The sequence below is a fragment of the Pan paniscus genome, chromosome 18 (assembly GCF_029289425.2).
Source record: "Pan paniscus chromosome 18, NHGRI_mPanPan1-v2.0_pri, whole genome shotgun sequence".
Taxonomy (NCBI): domain Eukaryota; kingdom Metazoa; phylum Chordata; class Mammalia; order Primates; family Hominidae; genus Pan; species Pan paniscus.
In genome coordinates, this window is record NC_073267.2 from 15,148,203 (window position 1) to 15,169,169 (window position 20,967).

At 46.2% G+C, this 20,967-nt stretch overlaps 2 protein-coding genes across 4 annotated transcripts in view; one reads left to right on the top strand and one right to left on the bottom strand.

The window, feature by feature from the left end:
- PARN (poly(A)-specific ribonuclease) overlaps nucleotides 1-16,175 on the bottom strand; it is a 192,233-nt gene extending 176,058 nt beyond the window's left edge. The window contains exons 1-6 of one of the 2 annotated variants that reach the window (XM_003832684.4): nucleotides 15,956-16,175; nucleotides 15,446-15,523; nucleotides 14,021-14,100; nucleotides 13,117-13,184; nucleotides 12,954-13,035; nucleotides 3,106-3,166 (exon numbers count right to left, since the gene is read on the bottom strand). In XM_003832684.4, the coding sequence (XP_003832732.1) occupies nucleotides 3,106-3,166; nucleotides 12,954-13,035; nucleotides 13,117-13,184; nucleotides 14,021-14,100; nucleotides 15,446-15,523; nucleotides 15,956-15,974 (388 nt within the window). In that variant the 5' untranslated portion in view covers nucleotides 15,975-16,175. Of the gene's footprint in view, nucleotides 1-3,105; nucleotides 3,167-12,953; nucleotides 13,036-13,116; nucleotides 13,185-14,020; nucleotides 14,101-15,445; nucleotides 15,530-15,955 lie in introns of those variants that run through there. The other variant, XM_055100476.2, reaches the window with a different exon arrangement.
- Nucleotides 16,176-18,970: 2,795 nt separating this feature from the next.
- The window catches only part of BFAR (bifunctional apoptosis regulator), a 38,112-nt gene continuing 36,115 nt past the window's right edge, over nucleotides 18,971-20,967 (top strand). The window contains exon 1 of one of the 2 annotated variants that reach the window (XM_003832683.6): nucleotides 18,971-19,186. The gene's annotated coding sequence lies outside the window, so the exon portion shown is untranslated. The remainder of the gene's footprint in view (nucleotides 19,187-20,967) is intronic. The other variant, XM_034939827.3, reaches the window with a different exon arrangement.

Genomic DNA, 20,967 nt, shown 5'->3' on the forward strand with positions numbered 1-20,967 from the left:
TGCACGCTGTGCCTACAGGAGTCAGCACAGAGGGGCAGCAGAGCTGGTGACAGCCTGAGAATGGTGGCTCCCGTACAAAAGAAAATTCAGGGGCCAGGCACGGTGATCACACCTGTAATCCCAGCTCTTTGGGAGACCAAGGCAGGTGAACCATCTGAGGTCGGGAGTTGGAGACCAGCCTGGCCAACATGGAGAAACTGTCTCTATTAAAAATACAAAATTAGCTGGGTGTGGTGGCACATGCCTGTAATCCCAGCTACTTGGGAGGGTGAGGCAGGAGAATCACTTGAACCCAGGAGGCAGAGGTGGCGGTGAGCTGAGATCGCACCATTGCACTCCAGCATGGGCAAGAAGAGCGAAACTGTCTCAAAAAAAAAAAAAAAAAAAAGAAAAGAAAAGAAAAGAAAATTCAGGTGTCTGAAGGTGGTGTGGGGAAACAAGGAGGACACCTAGCACAGCCTGGCCAGAGGAAGACAAGAGTGAGAGGGAAAACCACCGGGGATGGAGAAGGCTACAGGGGGAAACTAACAAGGAGTCACCTGGTTTCGTTCCAGACAAGGAAATCAAAAGGAACTTGAGAGAAGACTGCTGTAAAGAAAGGGCCTGACATTTACAGAGCCTGAATGGAAAGCCTTGAAAATGGAGAGAGATGAGGGTCTAAGTCAGATTTAGAGCATATCAACAACGGCATGGGATGAGGCTTGGTAGTATGGATGACCTGGGAGTCCTGACTATCGTGACTAAAATATTCCAGGGCATGACTATAAAACAGAAGAAGGAGGCACATTCCAATCTGGCTGTTTCTCTTCTTTTATGGGAAAAAAAAAAAAAAAAACAAGTTAGAACTATGCATCCATATGAGTACCAGATAAAGTGGTTCCTTCAAGAGATGCTGCCACTAGTCCAATATAGTTCTCTAAATGCATTTGGAACTTATATTTTATAATGGCTTTCAGAGTCAAGTATGAGACGAATAAAAAAAATTCTTTATAATACCCAAACTGTATTGCTCTGCTGGTTCAGCCACTATGTGAAGCAGTTTTGGCTCAAAACAAGTTTGTTTTTATTACCTCCAAAGATCAAAATCAGTAAAAATTAAGATGCAGCATCACTGTAACAATTAAAAAACAATATGGGCCAGGCCCGGTGGCTCATGCCTGTAATCCCAGCACTTTAAGAGGCAAAGGTGAGTGAATCACTTGAGGTCAGGAGTTCAAGACCAGCCCAGCCAACGTAGTGAAACCCCATCCCTACTAAAAATACAAAAATTAGGTGTGCGTGGTGGCATGTGCCTGTGGTCTCAGCTACTCGGGAGGCTGAGGCACGAGTATCACTTGAACCTGTTAGGTGGAGGCTGCGGTGAGTCGAGATCATACCATTGCACTCCAGCCTGGGCAACACAGTGAGATTCTGTCTCAAAAAAAAAAAAAAAAAAAAACACCACCAATATGGCATGGGTACTAACCACCTTGCAAAGAGGTTCTGCTGAGAAGAGGAGAATTCATTTGAAGTCCATGTACTTTTTTTAGAGGAAAGTTCAGTTATTTTTGTTGGGATAAACCTCCTTCCCTCTTTCATTCATTAATTCTACATTCACCATGGGGGAAAAAAAACAAAATTTATGTAAATAATTAAATTAAAATATTGACCTTGTACATACTTAATACCACTGCAAAAAGCACAGTCTTTCCAAACACTTTTAGAGAAACAAATGGAGAGGAAGGAAAACCAATCTGAAATGTTCTAATGTCCAGTAGTCATGCACCCATTTATGCATCAAATATTTGGTGGTCACCTCCCTGATATAGAAGAGAAATCATGCTATGCAAGGGGATATGAAAAGAACAAGACACAATCCCTACCTCAGGTGCTCCCCAGGCCATCACTCTAGCAAGTTAGCCATTATCAATCGTGCAGTCTCTGCACTTTTCTTCTCCCATAAGAAACTAAGAAACTGTCTCCAACTATTAAAAAAGCAACAGGTAGGCAGGGTGTGGTGTCTCATGCCTGTAATCCCAGCAGGCTGGGAGGCCAAGGCAGGTGGATTGTTCGAGGACAGGAATTTGGGACCAGCCTGGGCAATGGCGAAATCCCATTTCTACAAAAAATTCGAAAATCAGCCAGGCATGCTGGTGCATAGCTGTAGTTCCAGCTACTTGGGAGGGTGAGGTGGGAGGATCATTTGAGCCCAGGAGGTCAAGGCTCCGGTGAGCTATGACTGCGCCACTGCACTCACCCTGGGTGACAGAGTGGGACCCTGTCTCAAAAAAAAAATTAAAAATAATTCCTGCCAGCAGAGGTGTTATAAAAAATAAACATAAAAAAAAAATAAACATAAACATGCACTAGCTGGAAAAGAGGGTTTTCATTACAGCATCAGTGGAATACAGGATATTTCTAAACTACATACCTCTTGTTACACTGGAAGAAAACAAGGAAGCACTCCCCACAGGTGGTGAGTTAGGCCACTATATCACACCAGTGGTAGAATAAACTGCACTCGATAAAAACAGGAGTTTGAAAGGCCTTATCAGAGTTAAATGAAGTAGTATCTATTCTGTTTAGCTCATGGCTGATTATGTTTTTTTTTTTAAAAAAAAAAAAAAAAAAAGATCACAGTAGGCCAAGCGTGGTGGCTCACACTTGTAATCCCAGCATTTTTGGAGGCCGAGGTGGGCAGATCACGAGGTCAGGAGATCGAGACCATCCTGGCTAACACGGTAAAACCCTGTCTCTACTAAAAATACAAAAAATTAGCCAGGTGTGGTGGCGGGCACCTGTAGTCCCAGCTACTCGGGAGGCTGAGGTAGGAGAATGGTGTGAAACTGGGAGGCAGAGCTTGCAGTGAGCTGAGATCACACCACTGCACTCCAGCCTGGGCAACAGAGCGAGACTCTTCTCAAAAAAAAAAAAAAAAAAATCACAGTAAGCAAGTTTTTAAAAATTCTAAGGCTGCATATGTGTACTGGCTGCACATGTATGCTGGAACTCTAAGACTGTGTCTCAGCAGGCACAAAATAATAATTCTCAACCAAGTTCAGACTTACTTCCCAAGGATATTTTGAAGGTTTATAAGCTCTAAAGATAGGTTACCCATAATCTTACCATTTCGAAAAACTTTATTAAAATCAAATCCCTGGCTTGCTAGAAAGTCAATGCTGGAGCTCTGAAACAGAGTAAACAGAACACATGTTTTGGGGATGTTAGTGGCAGGAATATAAAGAGATGCAGAGAAGTCACTCAAACAAGAAAACAAAGACAATATGGGAAGGAAGCGATGTGCCAGAGGTCACAATACAAGGAATTTCTACTCCACAAACAATCCATTAACTTGCTTAAAACATTAGGGTTCTTCTCCTTTATAGCTTACAAAACAAACATCCTTTGTTTCACAATTTTTTTTTTTATAGACAGGGTCTCACTATGTTGCCCAGGCTGGTCTCAAACTTCTGGACTCAAGCAATCCTCCTGCCTCGGCCTCCCAAAGTGCTGGGATTACAGATGTGAGTCACCACACCCAGCCTACTTCATAATATTTTTAAAAAATCTACTGGGTAGACCGGCACAGTGGCTCATGCCTGTAATCCCAGCACTTTGGGAGGCAGAGGTGGGCACATCACTTGAGGTCAGAAGTTCGAGACCGGCGGGTCAGAAGTTTGAGAACAGCCTGGTCAACATGGTGAAACCCTGTCTCTACTAAAAATACAAAAATTAGCCGGGTGTGCCAGGCGCGGTGGCTCACACCTGTAATCCCAGCACTTTGGGAGGCCAAGGCGGGTAGATCACGAGGTCGGGAGATCGAGACCATCCTGGCTAACACGGTCAAACTCTGTCTCTACTAAAAATAAAAAAAAATTAGCCAGGCGAGGCAGCATGTGCCTCTAGTCCCAGCTGCTGGGGAGGCTGAGGCAGGAGAATGGCGTGAACCCGAGAGGTGGAGCTTGCAGTGAGCCGAGATCGTGCCACTGCCACTGCACTCCAGCCTGGGTGACAGAGCAAGACTCTGTCTCAAAAAAAAAAAAAAATTAGCCAGGTGTGGTGGTGTGTACCTGCAATCCCAGTTACTCAGGAGGCTGAGGCAGGAAAATTTCTTGAGTTTGGGAGGTGGAGGTTGCAGTGAGCCGAGAGAGCCACTGCACTCCAGCCCAGGCGAGAGAGCAAGACTGTCTCAAAAAAAAAAAAATATTCCACTGGGCGAACGGATTATTCTCCCAATAAGCAGAAAGCTCCTGATCGCTTGACTGTTGCAGTACTGACTAGGAAACTATAAATAGAACTAGTATGTATTTTATTACCCTGTCCCAGGTTCAAGTTTAACACAAGCACATGCACAGGTTATAAGACACTGACATCCACCTCAAATTAGATAATGAAAACCCAAAATCTTAATTAAATGTTCTCAATGTTGAAGATCAAAAGAGAAACCAGGCACGGTGGCTCGCACCTGTAATCCTAGCACTTAGGGAGGCCAAGTGAGGAAGATCACTTGAGCCCAGGAGTTAAAGACCAGCTTGGGCAAAACAGTAAGATCCTAACTCCACAAAAAATTTAAAAATTAGCCAGGCATGGTAGCACATGCCTGCAGTCCCAGCTACCCAGGGGCTGAGGTAGGAGGATCACTTAAGTATGGAAGGTGAGGAGGTTGAGGCTGTAGTGGGCTACCATCATGCCACTGCACTCCAGCCTGAGTGACAAAGTGAGACCTTGCCTCAAAACAAAAAAGATCAAAAGGAAAGTTCCCAATAATAAGCCTTACGAAACAAATATATCTCGAACCTAGCATGAGCCAAAATATGTTCCCAGATTTAAATAAAAACATTAGACTGGGCTGGACATGGTGGCTCACACCTGTAATCCCAGCACTTTCGGAGGCTGAGGTGGTTGCATCGCTGGAGCCCAGGAGTTTGTGTGACCAGCCTGGGCAACATGGCAAGACCCCATTTCAATTAAAAATAATAATAATAAAATTATTTTAAAATAAGTATATATTAGGCTGGGTGCAGTGGCTCACACCTGTAATCCCAGCACTTTAGGAGATGGTGGGAGGATCGCTTGAGCCCAAGACTTCGAGACCAGCCTGAGTAACATAGGGAGACCCATCTCTACAAAAAATTTAAAAATTAGCCAGGTGTGGTGGTTCCCATCTGTAGTCCCAACTATCCCACAGGCTGAGGTGGGAGAATCAGAAAATCATTTCAGCCCAGGAGTTCAAGTCTGCAGTGAGCTGTGACCACACCGCTGGACTCCAGCGTGGGTGACAGAACAAGTCTCTGTCTCTTAAAAAAAAAACAAAAAACAGGTTGAGTGTGATGGCTCATGCCTGTAATCCCAGCACTTTCGGAGGCTGAGGCAGGCGGATCAAGAGGTCAGGAGTTCGAGACCCGCCTGACCAACATGGTGAAACCCCGTCTCTACTAAAAATACAAAAATTAGCCAGGCGTGGTGGTGCACGCCTGTAATCCCAGCTACTCAGCAGGCTGAGGCAGGAGAATGACGTGAACCCGGGAGGCAGAGGTTGCCATGAGCCGAGATCATGCCACTGCACTCCAGCCTGGGTGACAGAGCAAGACTCTGTCTCAAAAAAAAAAACACTGGACGGGCACGGTGGCTCATGCCTGTAATCCCAGCACTTTGGGAGGCCCAGGCTGGCAGATTACAAGGTCAGGAGATCGAGACCATCCTGGCTAACATGGTGAAACCCCGTCTCTACTAAAAATACAAAAAATTAGCCAGGCGCGGTAGTGGGCACCTGTAGTCCCAGCTACTCGGGAGGCTGAGGCAGGAGAATGGCGTGAACCAGGGAGGCGGAGCTTGCAGTGAGCTGAGATTGTGCCAGTGCACTCCAGCCTGGGCGACAGAGCGAGACTCCATCTCAAAAACAAAAAACAAAAAACACTGTATTAAGTGAACAATACTATAGATGAAACACAAGCATGGCAAAATTATGGAGTTCATACTCAAATGAACTTAAGAAATAAGCATTACTGTAGCTACTCTAATTTTATTCTTGGCCAAGTCAGAACATCAGCAGGCTACACATCTGAATCATTTTCATCTGGTCCCTTTCCTGCACTGTACTTTGACATTATGCCATCAGTCTAGATTGAAGAACATGGTAACAAACAGTTCCATTAAACTTATCACAGTACTGACTTCAGAGATGTGATTGAAGATCAGGTTTTCTACAGTAATCATTTACTTATAATTCAAGGGTAAATGTTCTGAGGTCTCTATTCTGGGGAAAGCTATATTAATCCTGAGTTCTGGATTGTCCTAATCCTATGGACCACGGAATGACTGTGTTTCCCTCTTTTCTTTGCTACTAGGAAGCTCAGGGACAAACAAATTACACTTTCTTTGGCACAAATTCTGTGTTCTATTCATACCATAGTGATTGTATCATTTTTCTTTTCTTTCAAATTTTCATTTACTAATTTTTTAATCTTATGTTAAAAGGTAAATACCGTATATATCTTTAATAACCAAAACAAATCGTTTTGAAATGGTGAGATACAAAAAGACAATCTGAACACAGAAAAACACACAAACAAATAGGAGCGCATGCAAATCACTTCCATCATGTCCAGGCTTTTATACTTTACAACAAGCAATCTTTCCCTACCCCCACTTCTTTTTTAATCCTGTCCTGAACCAAGAACCAAGACTCAATGTATTTTGATTGGTCTGTGGGCTTCTGTCTACCATGGCTGGAGTGTTCTTATAACTCTGCCCACCTAAACATTCCATCTCTGACAAAGGCACTGAAACACAAACTGTGGAAGGCATTTTTGTCCTTCTAGTACTAGACACCAAAACATCCTACTTTCCTTTATCCCACTGAATTCAAAGTCAGAGTCATCTGTGCCTTTTCTGAAGCTGCTTATTTTCTAATCAAAACAACACTCTTTGGGTTGTACAATAGTGTCAATGTACTTAATGCCACTGAGCTATACATTTAAATACGGTTAGAATAGTAAAATTTATGTTACGTATATTTTACCACAATTTTTAAGAAAACCTCTGAACTTGGCCAGACACGGTGGCTCACGCCTGTAATCCGAGCACTTTGGGAGGCGAGGCAGGCAGATCACGAGGTCAAGAGATCAAGACTATCCTGGCTAATACGGTGAAAACCCTGTCTCTACTAAAAATACAAAAAATTAGCTGGGCATGGTGGCAGTGCCTGTAGTCCCAGCTACTTGGGAGGCTGAGGCAGGAGAATGGCGTGAACACGGGAGGCAGAGCTTGCAGTGAGCCAAGATCGTGCCACTGCACTCCAGCCTGGGCGACAGGGGCTTCGTCTCAAAAAAAAAAAAAAAAAAAACCTTTGAACTAACAAAACCTTTTGGAGTTTACTAGCCACTACCTTTGATTTGTCATAAATGTAACATGTTCAAGATTGAAGAGATGAGGCTGGGAGCAGTGTCTCACGCCTGTAATTCCAGCACTTTGGGAGGTCAAGGCGGGTGGATCACTTGAGGTCAGGAATTCGTGACCAGACTGGCCAACATGGTGAAACCCTGTCCCTACTAAAAATAGAAAAATTAGCCAGGCATGGTGGCACGCACCTGTAGACCCAACTACTTGGGAGGCTGAGGCAGAAGAATCACTTGAACTCGGGAGGTGGAGGTTACAGTGAGCCAAGATAGTGCCACTGCACTCCAGCCTGGGTGACAGAGTGAGACTCCGTCTCAAAAAAAATAAAAAGATTCAAGACATGAGAACAGATATTTGGGAGGACAATTTGAGACATCCATCAAAACTTTAAATGCATATATCCTATGTCTCAACAACTCCCCTTCTAGGAAATCTACAATACAAAAAAATTCTTACACATACAAAAAGATATACTGAACACAGATGTTGACTATAGAATTGCTGATAACCATTGGAAAGCCTCCAAATTTCAATTAACTGATCAAACAAACTATACGTATCCATACTACGAAATAAAAGACATTCTGCTGAGTGGCAAATGCGAGTTGCATAAAATGTGAATATTAGGATTCCATATATATATATTTGAGACGGAGTCTCGCTCTGTCACCCAGGCTGGAGCGCAGTGGCGCGATCTTGGCTCAGTGCAAGCTCTGCCTCTCGGGTTCACACCATTCTCCTGCCTCAGCCTCCCGAGTAGCTGGGACTACAGGCGCCCGCCCCCACGCCTGGCTAATTTTTTTTGTATTTTTAGTAGAGACAGGGTTTCACCGTGTTAGCCAGGATGGTCTTAATCTCCTGACCTCGTGATCCGCCCGACTTGGCCTCCCAAAGTGCTGGGATTACAGGCGTGAGTCACCACACCCGGCCCATTTTTTACAATGTAAGCCTGGCGCAGTGGTACGCGCTTGTAATCCCAGCACTTTGGGAAGCCAAAGTGGGCAGATCGCTTGAGCCCAGGAGTTCAAGACGAGCCAAGGCAACATGGTAAAACCTTGGCTCTACAAAAAATACAAAAATTAGCTGGGCATGGTGGCATGTGCCTGTAGTTCCAGCTACTGAGGAAGCTAAGGCAGGAGGATCACTTGAGCTGGTGAGGTCAAGGCTGCAGTGAGCCATGACAACATCACTGCACTCTAGCCTTGGTGACAGAGACTCTGTCTCCAAAAAAAAAAAAAGCTAATATGTATGTGTGTCTAGGCATATGTCTATATGTATACATGTACATAAAAGCTAGGAAAAAAGGAGTAAAATGGGAAGGAAGTGGCATGGGAAAAGGATATAAGAAGGGAAACACAGCCAGGCACCATGGCTAATACCTGTAATCCCAGCAGTTTGGGAGGCCGAGGTGGGCAGATCACGAGGTCAAGAGATCGAGACCATCCTGGCCAACATGGTGAAACCCCGTCTCTACTAAAAATACAAAAATTAGCTGGGCTAGGTAGCACATGTTTGTAGTCCCAGCCACTCCAGAGGCTCAGGCAGGAGGATTGCTTGAACCCAGGAGGTGGAGGTCGTGGTGAGCCAAGATCGCACCACTGCACTCCAGCCTGGCAACAGAGCAAAACCCCGTCTCAAAAACAAAAAAAAGAAAAGAAAAAAAAAAGAAACACATCTGGCCAGGTGCGATGGCTCACGTCTGTAATCCCAGCACACTGGGAGGCCAAGGCGGGTGGATCACCTGAGGTCAGGAGTTTGAGACCAGCCTGACCAATATGGTGAAACGCTGTCCCCATTAAAAATACAAAAATTAGCAGGGCGTGGTGGCAGGTGCCTGTAGTCCCAGATACTCAGGAGGCTGAGACAAGAGAATTGCTTGAACCCAGGAGGCGGAGGTTGCAGTGAGCCGAAATCACACCACTGCACTCCAGCCTGGGCGACAGTGTAAGACTCCATCTCAAAAAAAAAAAAAGAAAAGAAACACATCTGTTACTCTACATACAGCAGTTATGCTTCAATTTTTCACAACCATATATATAAAATACCTTCTATGAATTCAACTACAGATCTTCAGCCTGAAAAAGGAAGAGGAAGAAAAGAAAAAGGAGAAGACAAAAATGATGTAAATGTCATGCTATGCTGACTGCCCTACTATTCTACAAACACACTTTTCTGGGTGTGAGTGTGGTTCTGTCAGCCCATTCCTCCACATCTTGACAAGCATATGGGAGCATCTCACTGTGCACACAGGGTCTTATTTTTTAAAGAACATATTAAATTGTTGCATCCTCGGCCTGGCGCGGTGGCTCGCGCCTGTAATCCTAGCACTTTGGGAGGCCGAGACAGGCGGATCACGAGGTCAGGAGATCGAGACCATCTTGGCTAACACGGTGAAACCCCATTTCTACTAAAAATACAAAAAATTAGCCGGGCGTGTTGGCGGGTGCCTGTAGTCCCAGCTACTTGGGAGGCTGAGGCAGGAGAATGGCATGAACCTGGGAGGCGGAGCTTGCAGTGAGCCGAGATCGCGCCACTGCACTCCAACCTGGGAGACACAGCGAGACTCCGTCTCAAAAAAAAAAAAAATTGTTGCATCCTCAAATCCTATATGCTTTAAGGGTGATAAGAGCTTTCTGAGAGAGATTTTGACCCAATTTTCACCCTACTTACTAACTCCAGAAACTAATGCCCTTGTATGTAACTCTGCTACAACTATAGAATTTTAAATAAAACAAAAACCTTAAATGAGAGACCAAAGAAATCCAAAAATACATTTACCTTTTCCTACAATTCCCAAATTTACAGAGTCTAAACCTTTTCTCTGCCTTTGCTTTTCCACACTAGAGAATCCCGGCATTTTTATTCATCTGTTTTAGACATTACTCTCTGGGCTATCTTCAAGTCTATGATAGCTTTTTTAAAAGGAGTGGCTGGCAACTACAACTGTATTAAGTATTCCAGGTGTACAATCATGGTTTGTACAATGGGTGAAGTTCCTCTGATCTGTTTCCAATACATTTCTCAAAATAACCAGTTTTGTCTTGGTTGTTTAGAACAGAGTGCCATCGGCCAGATGTGGTGGCTTATGCCTGTAACCCTAGCACTTTGGGAGGCCAAAGTGGGAGGATCACCTGAGGTCAGGAGTTTGAGACCAGCCTGACCGACATGGAGAAACCCCATCTCTACTAAAAATATAAAATTAGCCGGCGTGGTGGTGCATGCCTGTAATCCCAGCACTTCGGGAGGCCAAGATGGGAGGATCACCTGAGGTCGGGATTTCAAGACCAGCCTGACCAACATGGAAAAACCCTATCTCTACTAAAAATATAAAATAAGCCGGCGTGATGGTGCATGCCTGTAATAACAGCTACTCAGGAGGCTGACGCAGGAGAATCACTTAAACCCGGGAAGCGGAGGTTGCAATAAGCTGAGATCGTGCCACTGCACTTTAGCCTGGGCAACAAGAGCGAAACTCCATCTCAAAAAAAAAAAAACAACAAAGTGCCATCCCCAAGGTGTCTCATTGCCACCCTCTGCTTTTGTTTGATTAACCCCTGGCCAAAGCCATGGAACCCACTTTAAATAATTCTGTGTTGCTGGTACTGCTAGAAAACTATATCCACACAAATTTCCCAACTGAGCCTACTTTTCCCTCAATGAAAATTTACCAAAAAAAAAACAAAACAAAACAAAACTGTAAGGCCGGGTGCGGTGGCTCAGCACTTTGGGAGGCCAAGCCGGGCAGATCACCTGGGGTCGAGAGTTCGAGACCAGCCTGATCAACATGGAGAAGCCTCATCTCTACCAAAAATACAAAATTAGCTGAGCATCTTGGTGCATGCCTGTAATCCCAGCTACTCGGGAGGCTGAGGCAGGAGAATCGCTTCCACCCAGGAGGCAGAGGTTACAGTGAGCCTAGATCATGCCATTGCACTCTAGCCTGGACAAGAAGAGCGAAACTTCGTCTCAAAAAAAAAAAAAGAAAAGAAAATTTATAAATACTCTTTAAGTATCCCATACCACGGTGATTGATAAATAGCTATTAACTGATTGCAGGGTAAAGGTAAAATGTCAACTGGTTTATTTGCTAATTTAGGAAACTGTCTATAAGACCAGAATTTAACCTTCACCTTTTCTCTTTTGCCCATAAGCATATGATTAACTCTCGATTTCATTTGTTTATATACTGCCAGTTTTGAGAAAGAATTTGACATAACTCAATCACTTGAAACCTACCCTCGAGGCTTTCATAACTGCATTACCATTAATCTGCAAGAGAAGGGAAAGATGGCAAAACTCAAATGAATTCATGTTGTTAGTGGGAGAGAAGATAGGATGCAAGATTTTAAGGGAGAAAAGATTAAGACTTATCTTTAATCACATAGCCACACAACCATACCCCTTACTCACATTCTCCTTATCCATTACAACAGATAATCAAGAGAGCAGAAAGGAAACAGTGATATTTACTGAGTGTCTACCAGGTCAGCTACAACACCTCTAGAGGGAATATCCTGAAGGAGAACCTCCCTAATATTGACCCATCAATTAAGCTCTCTTCTCCTCAAGAGAAACAGTAGTTTTTTTTTCTACCCCCCTTTCCTAATTAGTGAGCTTGAGAAAAGGAAGTCAGCATAAATACTTGAACCCCTTCTGGGCTTTCTCTTTTTGGATAGGATACACACATACTCTGCTTTTCCAGAAAATAAAGGTCTACACCCTCAGAGTGGATGCGAGGAGAATGAGTAAGGATAGGGAGAAGCCTCCAAGTCTTTTGTTTATTTTAATTTTTATTTTAAAATAGAGATGAGGTTTCACTATTTTATGCCCAGGCTGGTCTCAGACTCCTGAGCTCAAGTGATTCTCCCGTCTTGGCCTCCAAAACTGCTAGGATTACAGGCGTAAACCACCACATCCAGCCAAGAAGCCTGCAAGTCTTGATGTGTAGGTGGTTCAACTTGGGGGTAAAATAATAAAAATCCCAAATGGAGTTACGAAACTATGTTCTCAAATTCAGCTTTAGAATTACTAAACCTCATGTTCTCATATCTGTCTGTCTGTCTCTGCATCTTATTCCTTAATTCATTCTTTTTTTTTTTTTGAGCCAGAGTCTCGCTCTGTTGCCCAGGCTGGAGTGCAGGGGCGTGATCTCGGCTCACTGCAACCTCCACCTCCCAGGTTCACGCCATTCTCCTGCCTCAGCCTCCCTAAGTAGCTGGGATTACAAGCACCCATGACCACACTCGGCAAATTTTTTTTTTGTATTTTTAGTAGAGACAGGGTTTCACCATGTTAGCCAGGATGGTCTCGATCTCCTGACCTCGTGATCCGCCCTCCCCGGCCTCCCAAAGTGCTGGGATTACAGGCATGAGCCGCCGTACCTGGCCCTCCTTAATTCATTCTACAGCAAAGGAGGAGATAACAGGGTCATGAATTTATTACCCTAAAACTGAAGGTCAAAGGTGAAATGATTTGCCCCAAAGCCCAAAGTTAATAGAGAACCAAATTCTGATTTCACATTTCCATGCTGCCTCATCAGCAATTCAGAAAAGAAAAATCTCAATTATGCTACTTACCTGACAAACAAATTTGACATCTGGTGAGGATCTATTGAAGGGTTTCGGGAAAACATAGAAGTTAAATGACTTCATTATATACCTGGGATAAGATAAAAGGAGACTTAGGAGGTGACATTGTGCCACAAAAACGGAATTCCCCACGTTTGTTAACACAACCTACTTTGAATCTGTGTAGTCATACTTAAAAGTGCAAAGGCCAAACTGAAATAGCAAAAAGTCCATGGAATGCTGGAAAAGGGAAATAAAACATCTGTCACAAAAGTGCTGCATATTCCATGTGAGCATAGCATTCTCAAACAGGTGGGCTTTCTGAATTACTCAATGAGACTTCAGCAGAATACTTCCAATTAGAACAGATTACACATATGAATCAGAAGCATTATTAATTTGTATACATTTCATAATACTTTTCCCATTTAAGGACCTATTTATCCATCATCCAAAGAATCATATTAGGTCTATTTCCAAATGATTAAAATAACTGCCTCATTATTTCCTATGAATCAAATTAACACTGAAAATGCTAAACTTTCCCCAAAATATTTTCCAGCAAACAATTATTTTTGCTGTTTTAAATATCATTAAAATAACACTTTAAGGCCAGGTGTGGTGGCTCACACCTGTAATCCCAGCACTTTGGGGGGCTAAAGCAGGAGGATCATTTGATGCCAGAAGTTCGAGACCAGCCTGGTCAACAAAGTGAGACCGATCTCTACAAAAGAATATGTAAAAATTAAAAAAAATAATAATAATTGGCTGGGCACAGTGGCTTGCGCCTGTAGTCCCAACTACTTGGGAGGCTGTGGCAGGAGAAATCAGTTGAGCCAGGAGTTCAAGGCTCCACAGAGCAGTGATCATGCCACTGCACCCCAGCCTGGGTGACAGAGCGAGACCTTGTCTCTAAAACAAGACAAAACAAAAAAAAAATCACTTCATGGCTAGGTTTGAGGAGAAAATACTGCACTTACAAAACCTTAATGCACAAGTTTAGTAACAATATTTATCATTTAACATAAGGAAGACTAACATGAGAAAGAAAAAGATTTCCTAGCACATCCACTTGCCTTTTTAAGCTTCTGATACCTCTCTTCTGGAGTGTCAAAACCATTTGTTAATGCAGAGACTGAAGGCCCATCACTGATTCCTAGATTTTAAGAAATAAAAATTTTTAGCTTACTAATAAATACTAACGTAAAAATGCCAGTCAATCACTCAGTGCCTCTATAATGTCGTATCATGAATTAAGGTTACTTGGAAGCACTCCCTAACTTACTTTTTCAAAATATGCATTAATTTCAGTGGCCACCAGGTTAAACCCTCTAATAATGAACTTAGAGATGCGAATGTTTCAACATGAGAATAGGCAGTTCCAGTGTCTAAAACATGACTTAAAACACAGTAATCATGTAAGAAAACAACCTCTATGCTTGAATAAGTTTTGCTGCTTTAAAAGATTCTTGTATAAACAGACATCAATAAATCCCTAAGTATATTATTGCCAGAGTTCCAGTCTTGGTCAAGAGTTTGGAGTGGTTAGTATCTATGCAAAGAATGTATCTTCAAGGTTAAGAGAAAATTATTTCTCTAAGTGAAAACTCTTAGCTTCCTAGGGAAGTGACTCCAACTAGACACTACCTAAAGTCAAGGATACTATTTACCCCTGCATGGATTCCTTCATGATTCAAACATGGAAAATCAGACAGCAAAAATGGATATCCATATCAAAGGGAGTGAACCGTTCATATTGACATCAGCAATTTAAAAACTAGTCTTTGCTCCCCCTAAAAAAGGGGAAAAAAAATTTGCAACTTTAAGTGTCAGTGAAGTATTTCCTGTATACACACCTGTTGAGGCAGGCAATGAACACGTCCACTAATGCATAAAGAAATATCTCATTTATCTGCAAAAACCTGACCCTAGCCGGTCACAAAAGGGCAAATATTGTAAGATTCCACTTATATGAGATGTTAAGGGCAGTCAAATTCAGAGACAAATGGCGGTTGCTAAAGGCTGGGGGAAAGGAGAAATGGGGAGTTTAATGTGTAAAGAGTTTCAGACTGTGAAGATGAAGAAGTCCTAGAGATGGATGGTGATGTTTGCACAGCAATGTGAATGTACTTAATGCCACTTAACTGTAAAGCCACTTAAAATGGCAAATTTCATGTTATACCTATTTTACAATCAAGAAAAAAAAAAGTCTGACCCCAATCCTCAAGCTCTCTGCAACGTACACGCCGCACTGTTTTAAGCAGCATCAAAACCATCATCTCTATCTGAAATCCTGAGTCCAATCACAAACCTACGGCGTATCTTCATTTCTTTCGTGCTTTTGAAACGTTTAAAGGGTAACACTGAGACCTGTGAAACCCGCCCAAGGCTACTAACAGCAAGAGGCCACCACCAAGCATAAGAAGTTGGGGGCTGGGGGATTGAAGGAGCCTTGGCTATGCACTGCAAAGTGCTAGCCTGAGCTTGCAAGGGAGGGATACCTGAAAACTCCCCATCGATGGCGAAGAAGTCGGCCTCCTCTATGGCCTGGTACACTTTGTGAAGATTACTCTTAAAATCTGCGGAGAAACCGAAAAGAGGCTCAGAACCAGTGGCCTGAATTCCTGCTAAGGGGAGAGGGAAGGAGGGCCGAGGAGCTCCCGAGGCTGAGAGCCGGAAGGGGAAAAGTCCCGGAGGTGTGCACCGCGGCGAGGGGAATCAAGTCCTCGAGGGTTGCATGGGTCAGGGGGGACAAGCCCCGGGGGGTGCCCGGCCCGGAGAAGGACAAGGCCCCGGATGGTGCCGGGGTTGGAGGAGTAAGTACAAGGCTCCTAGGGTGCACGGTCCGCAGCCGGAAAAGACCCCAAGAGGCGCACCGGCTTAAAGAGGGAAAAGCCCTGAGGGGCTGCCTCAGCCCCAGGCCCAGCCAAACACGCCGGCCATGGTCTCGGCCTAGCAGGCCAGGGGCAGCCGGGTGTGGGGAGGCGGGGAGGTGTACGGCGGACACGCACTGCTCCTGATTATCTCCATTCTGCAGAGTGGCCGGAACCCCGGCCCCGCCCGGGCCCGCGCCCGCCTCAGCAGCTGTACTCGCCGAATTCCGCGGCGACAGCGGCACTAGCTGAGGCAGCAGCAGCGATGACGCCGGCCGCGACTTCCGGAAACAGCGCGCTCCTGCTGCGCTTGCGTCAGCGCCTGCGCGGCGGCGGGGGCGGGGCCAAGGCTGGGCTCCTTTCCCTCCTTATAGGGACAGGGGAGGGGCGTGGCTATGGAAGTCCCCAAGGCGCGGCCTAATTTGTGCGGGCTTTCACTTTAGTAGAAAAAATGTGCATGTCTCGACATCCAGTCGACCAGGAAATACTGACTGGGTTTCTGTGATATGCTAGCCACTCTTACAGGGGTGGAGATACAGTGATGAACAGGAAAACGTGCTCCCTGCCCCATTGTAGCTTAAACTTGGGGTAAGGGGAAATTCAGGCAGGAGTCAAACTTGCCATTTGGTAACACATGAAAATCGCTATTAAGAAAAAGAGCGGGCCGGGCGCGGTGGCTCATGCCTGTAATCCCAGCACTTTGGGAGGCCGAGGCGGGCAGATACCGAGGTCAGGAGTTTGAGACCAGCCTGGCCAGCATAGTGGAACCCCGTCTGTACTAAAAATACAAAAAATTAGCTGGGCGTCGTGGCGGGCGCCTGTAATCCTAGCCACTTGGGAGGCTGAGGCAGGAGAATCGCTTTAAGCCAGGAGGCGAAGGTTGCAGTGAACCGAGGTCATGCCACTGCAGTCCAGCCCGGCGGACAGTGCGAGACTCCATCTCAAAAAAAAACAAACAAACAAACAAAGAAAAAGAGCGGGGCGATGTAATAGAGAATAATGGGATCCGGGTGCGGTGGCTCACGCCTGTAAGCCTAACACTTTGGGAACCCGAGGCGGGAGGATCCGTTGAACTGAAGAGTTCGAGACCAGCCTGGACAGCATAGTGAGACCTGTCTCTTAAAAAAATAAAATTAGGCCAGACCCGGTGGCTTATGCCTGTAATCCCAGCACTTTGGAAGGCCGAGGCGGGCGGATCACGAGATCAGGAGTTCGAGACCAGCCTGGCCAACATAGTGAAACCCTGTCTCTACTAAAAATATAAAAATTGGCTGGGCTTGGTGACTCATGCCTGTAATCCTAGTGCTTTGGGAGGCGGAAGCGGGCGGATTACCTGAGGTCAGACGTTCAAGAGCAGCCTGGCCAACATGGTGAAACCCTGTCTCTACTAAAAATACAAAAAATTAGCCGGGTGCAGTGGTGCGCACCTGTAATCCCAGCTACTCGGGAGGCTGAGGCAGGAGAATCTCTTGAACCCGGGAGGCGGAGGTTGCTGTGAACCGAGATCACGCCACTGCACTCCAGCCTGGGTGACAGAACGAGACTTGTTTTCAAAAAAAAAATTAAATTAAATTAAAAGAATAATAGGGGTTGTTACTTAGGTGATCACGGAAAGCAAAGCTGAGACCCTTAGCTACTGCATTAGCCTCTGGGAATACTATGTCGAGTGCAACATATGAGGCCCGGCCCTAATGGAATTGTATGTTGGTTTGGGGTTGCTGTTCTCCAATGCCTAGCACTGGGCTGACACGTAGTAGATACTCAATAAGCATGGGTTGAAAGAATACATTCAGGTTGGTCTTTCACAAAAGCCAACTATGAAAAGTTGGTTAGTGCCGGGTGCGATGGCTCACGCCTGTGATCCTGGCACTTTGGGAGGCCAAGGCAGGTAGATTGCTTGAGGCCAGGAGCTCGAGACCAGCCTGGGCAACACGGTGAAACCCCGTCTCTACTAAAATACAAAGAATTAGCCTGGCGTGGTGGCGCACCCCTGTAGTCCCAGCTACTCGGGAGGCTGAGGCAGGAGAACTGCTTGAACCCGGGAGGCGGAGGTTGCAGTGAGCCAAGATTGTGCCACTGCACTCCAACCTGGGCGACAGAGCGAGACTCCGTCTCCAAAACAAACAAACGAACAAAAAGAAAGTTGATTAGAAGATCTATTTTCAAAATCTATCTCAGCCACTTATTAGTTCTGGAATGCATTAAACCTTCCTAAACCTCAATTTCCTGGGATTGTATTGAGGCTCAGTGGTGCTAATGAATGTGAACTGGGAAGCAGCGTATTAATAAATCTGTATAAATAACTGTTTAATAGGGGCCTGGCGCCATGACTCACACCTGTAATCCCAGCGTTTTCGGGGGCTGAGGCAGGAGAATCGCCTGAACCCAGGAGTTCCAGACCAGCCTGGGGAAAAGAGCGAGACCCTGTCTCCATAAAAATAAAATGAAATTTTAAAATGAGCCAGGCGTGGTTGTGAACGCCTGTAGTCCCAACTATTCACGAGGCTGAGGTGGGATAATCGCTTGAATCCGGGAGGCGGAGGTTGCAATGAGCCAAGATCGTGCCACTGTACGCCAGCCTGGCGGGTGAGAGTGAGACTCTGTCTCAAAAACAAACAACAACAACAAAACAAAACCGGATAATCAGCATAAGTTCTAGACGCTGTGACCTAGACGCTGGGAAGGGGCGAAACGTGGTGATAAGAAAACCATTTCAAGCTGTAGGAGGTGGCTCACGCCTGTAATCGCAGCACTTTGTAAGGCTGAGGCAGGAGGATCCCTTGAGGCCATATGTTCAAGATCAGCCTGGAAAACGCAGCGAGACCCCATCTCTACGAAAAAAAAATATTTTAATAGAAATAAAAGTCATTTAATTCCGATTCTTAACACCGCAAATTGAACGTATAGTTCTGTGATTTTCTACATAAAATGTGAAGGCAAAAAATAACTGTAGAGAGTACAGTGCGGCCTTGTAATATCATTTTAATTTCTAGGCAAAGCTTGTACCCTCCGCATACAAGAACAGCCGCCCAGGAGGAGCGGACACTGACACATACCCGTCACCCCTTTGGCTGTGACTGCCGAGCCCGGGTACTCGGTCTCTGGGTGAAGAGGAAGGGGCGGGACCGGCGGTGTTACGCATGCGCCCACTTCCTCCGGCTGGGAGTGGCCGCTCTAGGCAGCGGGGAGGTCGCGGGGTTGAGGGGGTTGTGAAAGGAGAGTGGCCTCTCCTCTATGGTCACGGGGCCGGGGCACGCTCCCCCCAGTCTGTCTTGTTACTTCCGGTAGCGAAGCCTCTCCCTCTTCCTCTGCTCCCGCGGGGGTCTGTGCTGAGAATAATGGCCCGGTTGGCCCGGGACGAGTGGAATGGTAAGCCGCGACACGGCTGGGGGGTGCTGAGGGGGCGACTCGGGCTTGATATCGGGGAGTGATGTGGAAGACGGAGCGGGAATCCCTTCTGCGGAGCCTCCCCAGCCGGGTCGTAGGAGGCGCGCGGGGCCTCTCCTCACGCAGGCCCGAGTCCTGAGCATCCCCACTCCTGGCCCCGGGGTTCGGACCCCAGCTTGGCCAACTGCGCTATCCCTTCCCGAGAGCCCCACGTCCGCACAGCCGGTCGCTGGGCCTCGCCTGCGTCCTTTCGGGGGTCAGGGTCAGAGCCACTCCCTCCTAGGGCGGGAAGGAGGAGGGGTCGCTTCCAAACACCTTGGAGGGGAACCACGGGGCGCCTGCCTGCCAGGAGCGCTTGCCACACCCTGCAACAGCCGGACCAGAATTGATGAGGCTTCTGATAGTCGCCACACTGAGTTTACGGTCTAATTGTCGAGGCACGTTCCTGGCCTAAGGCGGAGCGATTGTGCCCATTCTTTAAAGTAGGGTGACCGAAGCGCAGAAGGGAGAAAGTGAAATCCCAAAGTCACACTGGGGCCAGGCAAGAACTCGGCTCTTCTGATTCTGCGACTTGCGGCTCGGAAATAACTTAGGCAAATGAGAATTTTCTTTTTTTTTTCTTTTTTGAGACGGAGTCTTGCCCTGTCGCCCAGGCTGGAGTGCGGTGGAGCAATCTCGGCTCACTGCAACCTCTGCCTCCCGGGTTCAAGCGATTCTCTTGCCTCAGCCTTCTGAGTAGCTGGGATTACGGGCCCGCGTAACCATGCCCGGCTGATTTTTGTATTTTTAGTAGAGACGGGGTTTCACCATGTTGGTCAGACTGTTCTCGAACTCCTGGCCTCAAGTGACCCACTCGCCTCGGCCTCCCAAAGTGGGGAGATTACAGGCGTGAGCCACCGCGCCCGGCCGAGAATTGTCTTTTATTAAAAAAGCCGGCGGGAGGGGGCGACAAATGAGAGTCAGGTTGTGTCTAAACGGGGACCTTTGGAGGGGCAGGAGGCAGCATCCCAGCTTCAGCGGAAAACAGAGAGCCTAGACGCTGTTAAGCCCTCAACTGTCGCCGTTGGGTCCTCCCCGCCGAAGCCCATTGGTCGGTCCTTTGCAAGGGGGTGGTCTTGATGTCACGCTCCAAATCGCCAATAGGAAAGAGCTTTACTCTCTTCCCAGGACACACCCCCGAGCCGGCACGGACTGCACGTGCTGATGGGATTGTTTTGTTTGTTCTTGTCGCTGCTGTTTTCTCAACATCCAGCCTGGGTGTATCCTGACAGGTGTGCTCTGCATTTCCCTATATCCATAAACTTGATGGAGACATTGTATTTCTCCAGGGCAGTTCTTTTTGTTTGCTTTTTGGCTCCAGCGTTTGGCAGTGCCACTAAGTAGGTAGCCATCACTCAATAAATGCTGCTATTGATAATTCTGTTAATAATGCCGATCAGCCCCACACAGCAAACTTTGAGTACCTGTAGATAGTTTGTCATCTAAACCTCACAGCAGGGCGGGGCTCCGCAGCTCACGCCTGTAATCCCAGCAGTTTGGGAGGCAGAAGTGGGAGTATCCCTTGAGCCCAGGAGACCAGACCAACCTAGGCAACACAGGGAGACGCTGTCTCTTAAAAAAATTTTTTTAAAGTAAACCTCCCAACAGCCCTTCGAAGTTGACGTGATTATCCTAGACGGATCAGTGGGAAATAGGAAGTTTAGGAAGAATAAATCGTGACGTGATTTGGAACCCAGATCAGTGTCACTCCTAAGACCATACTG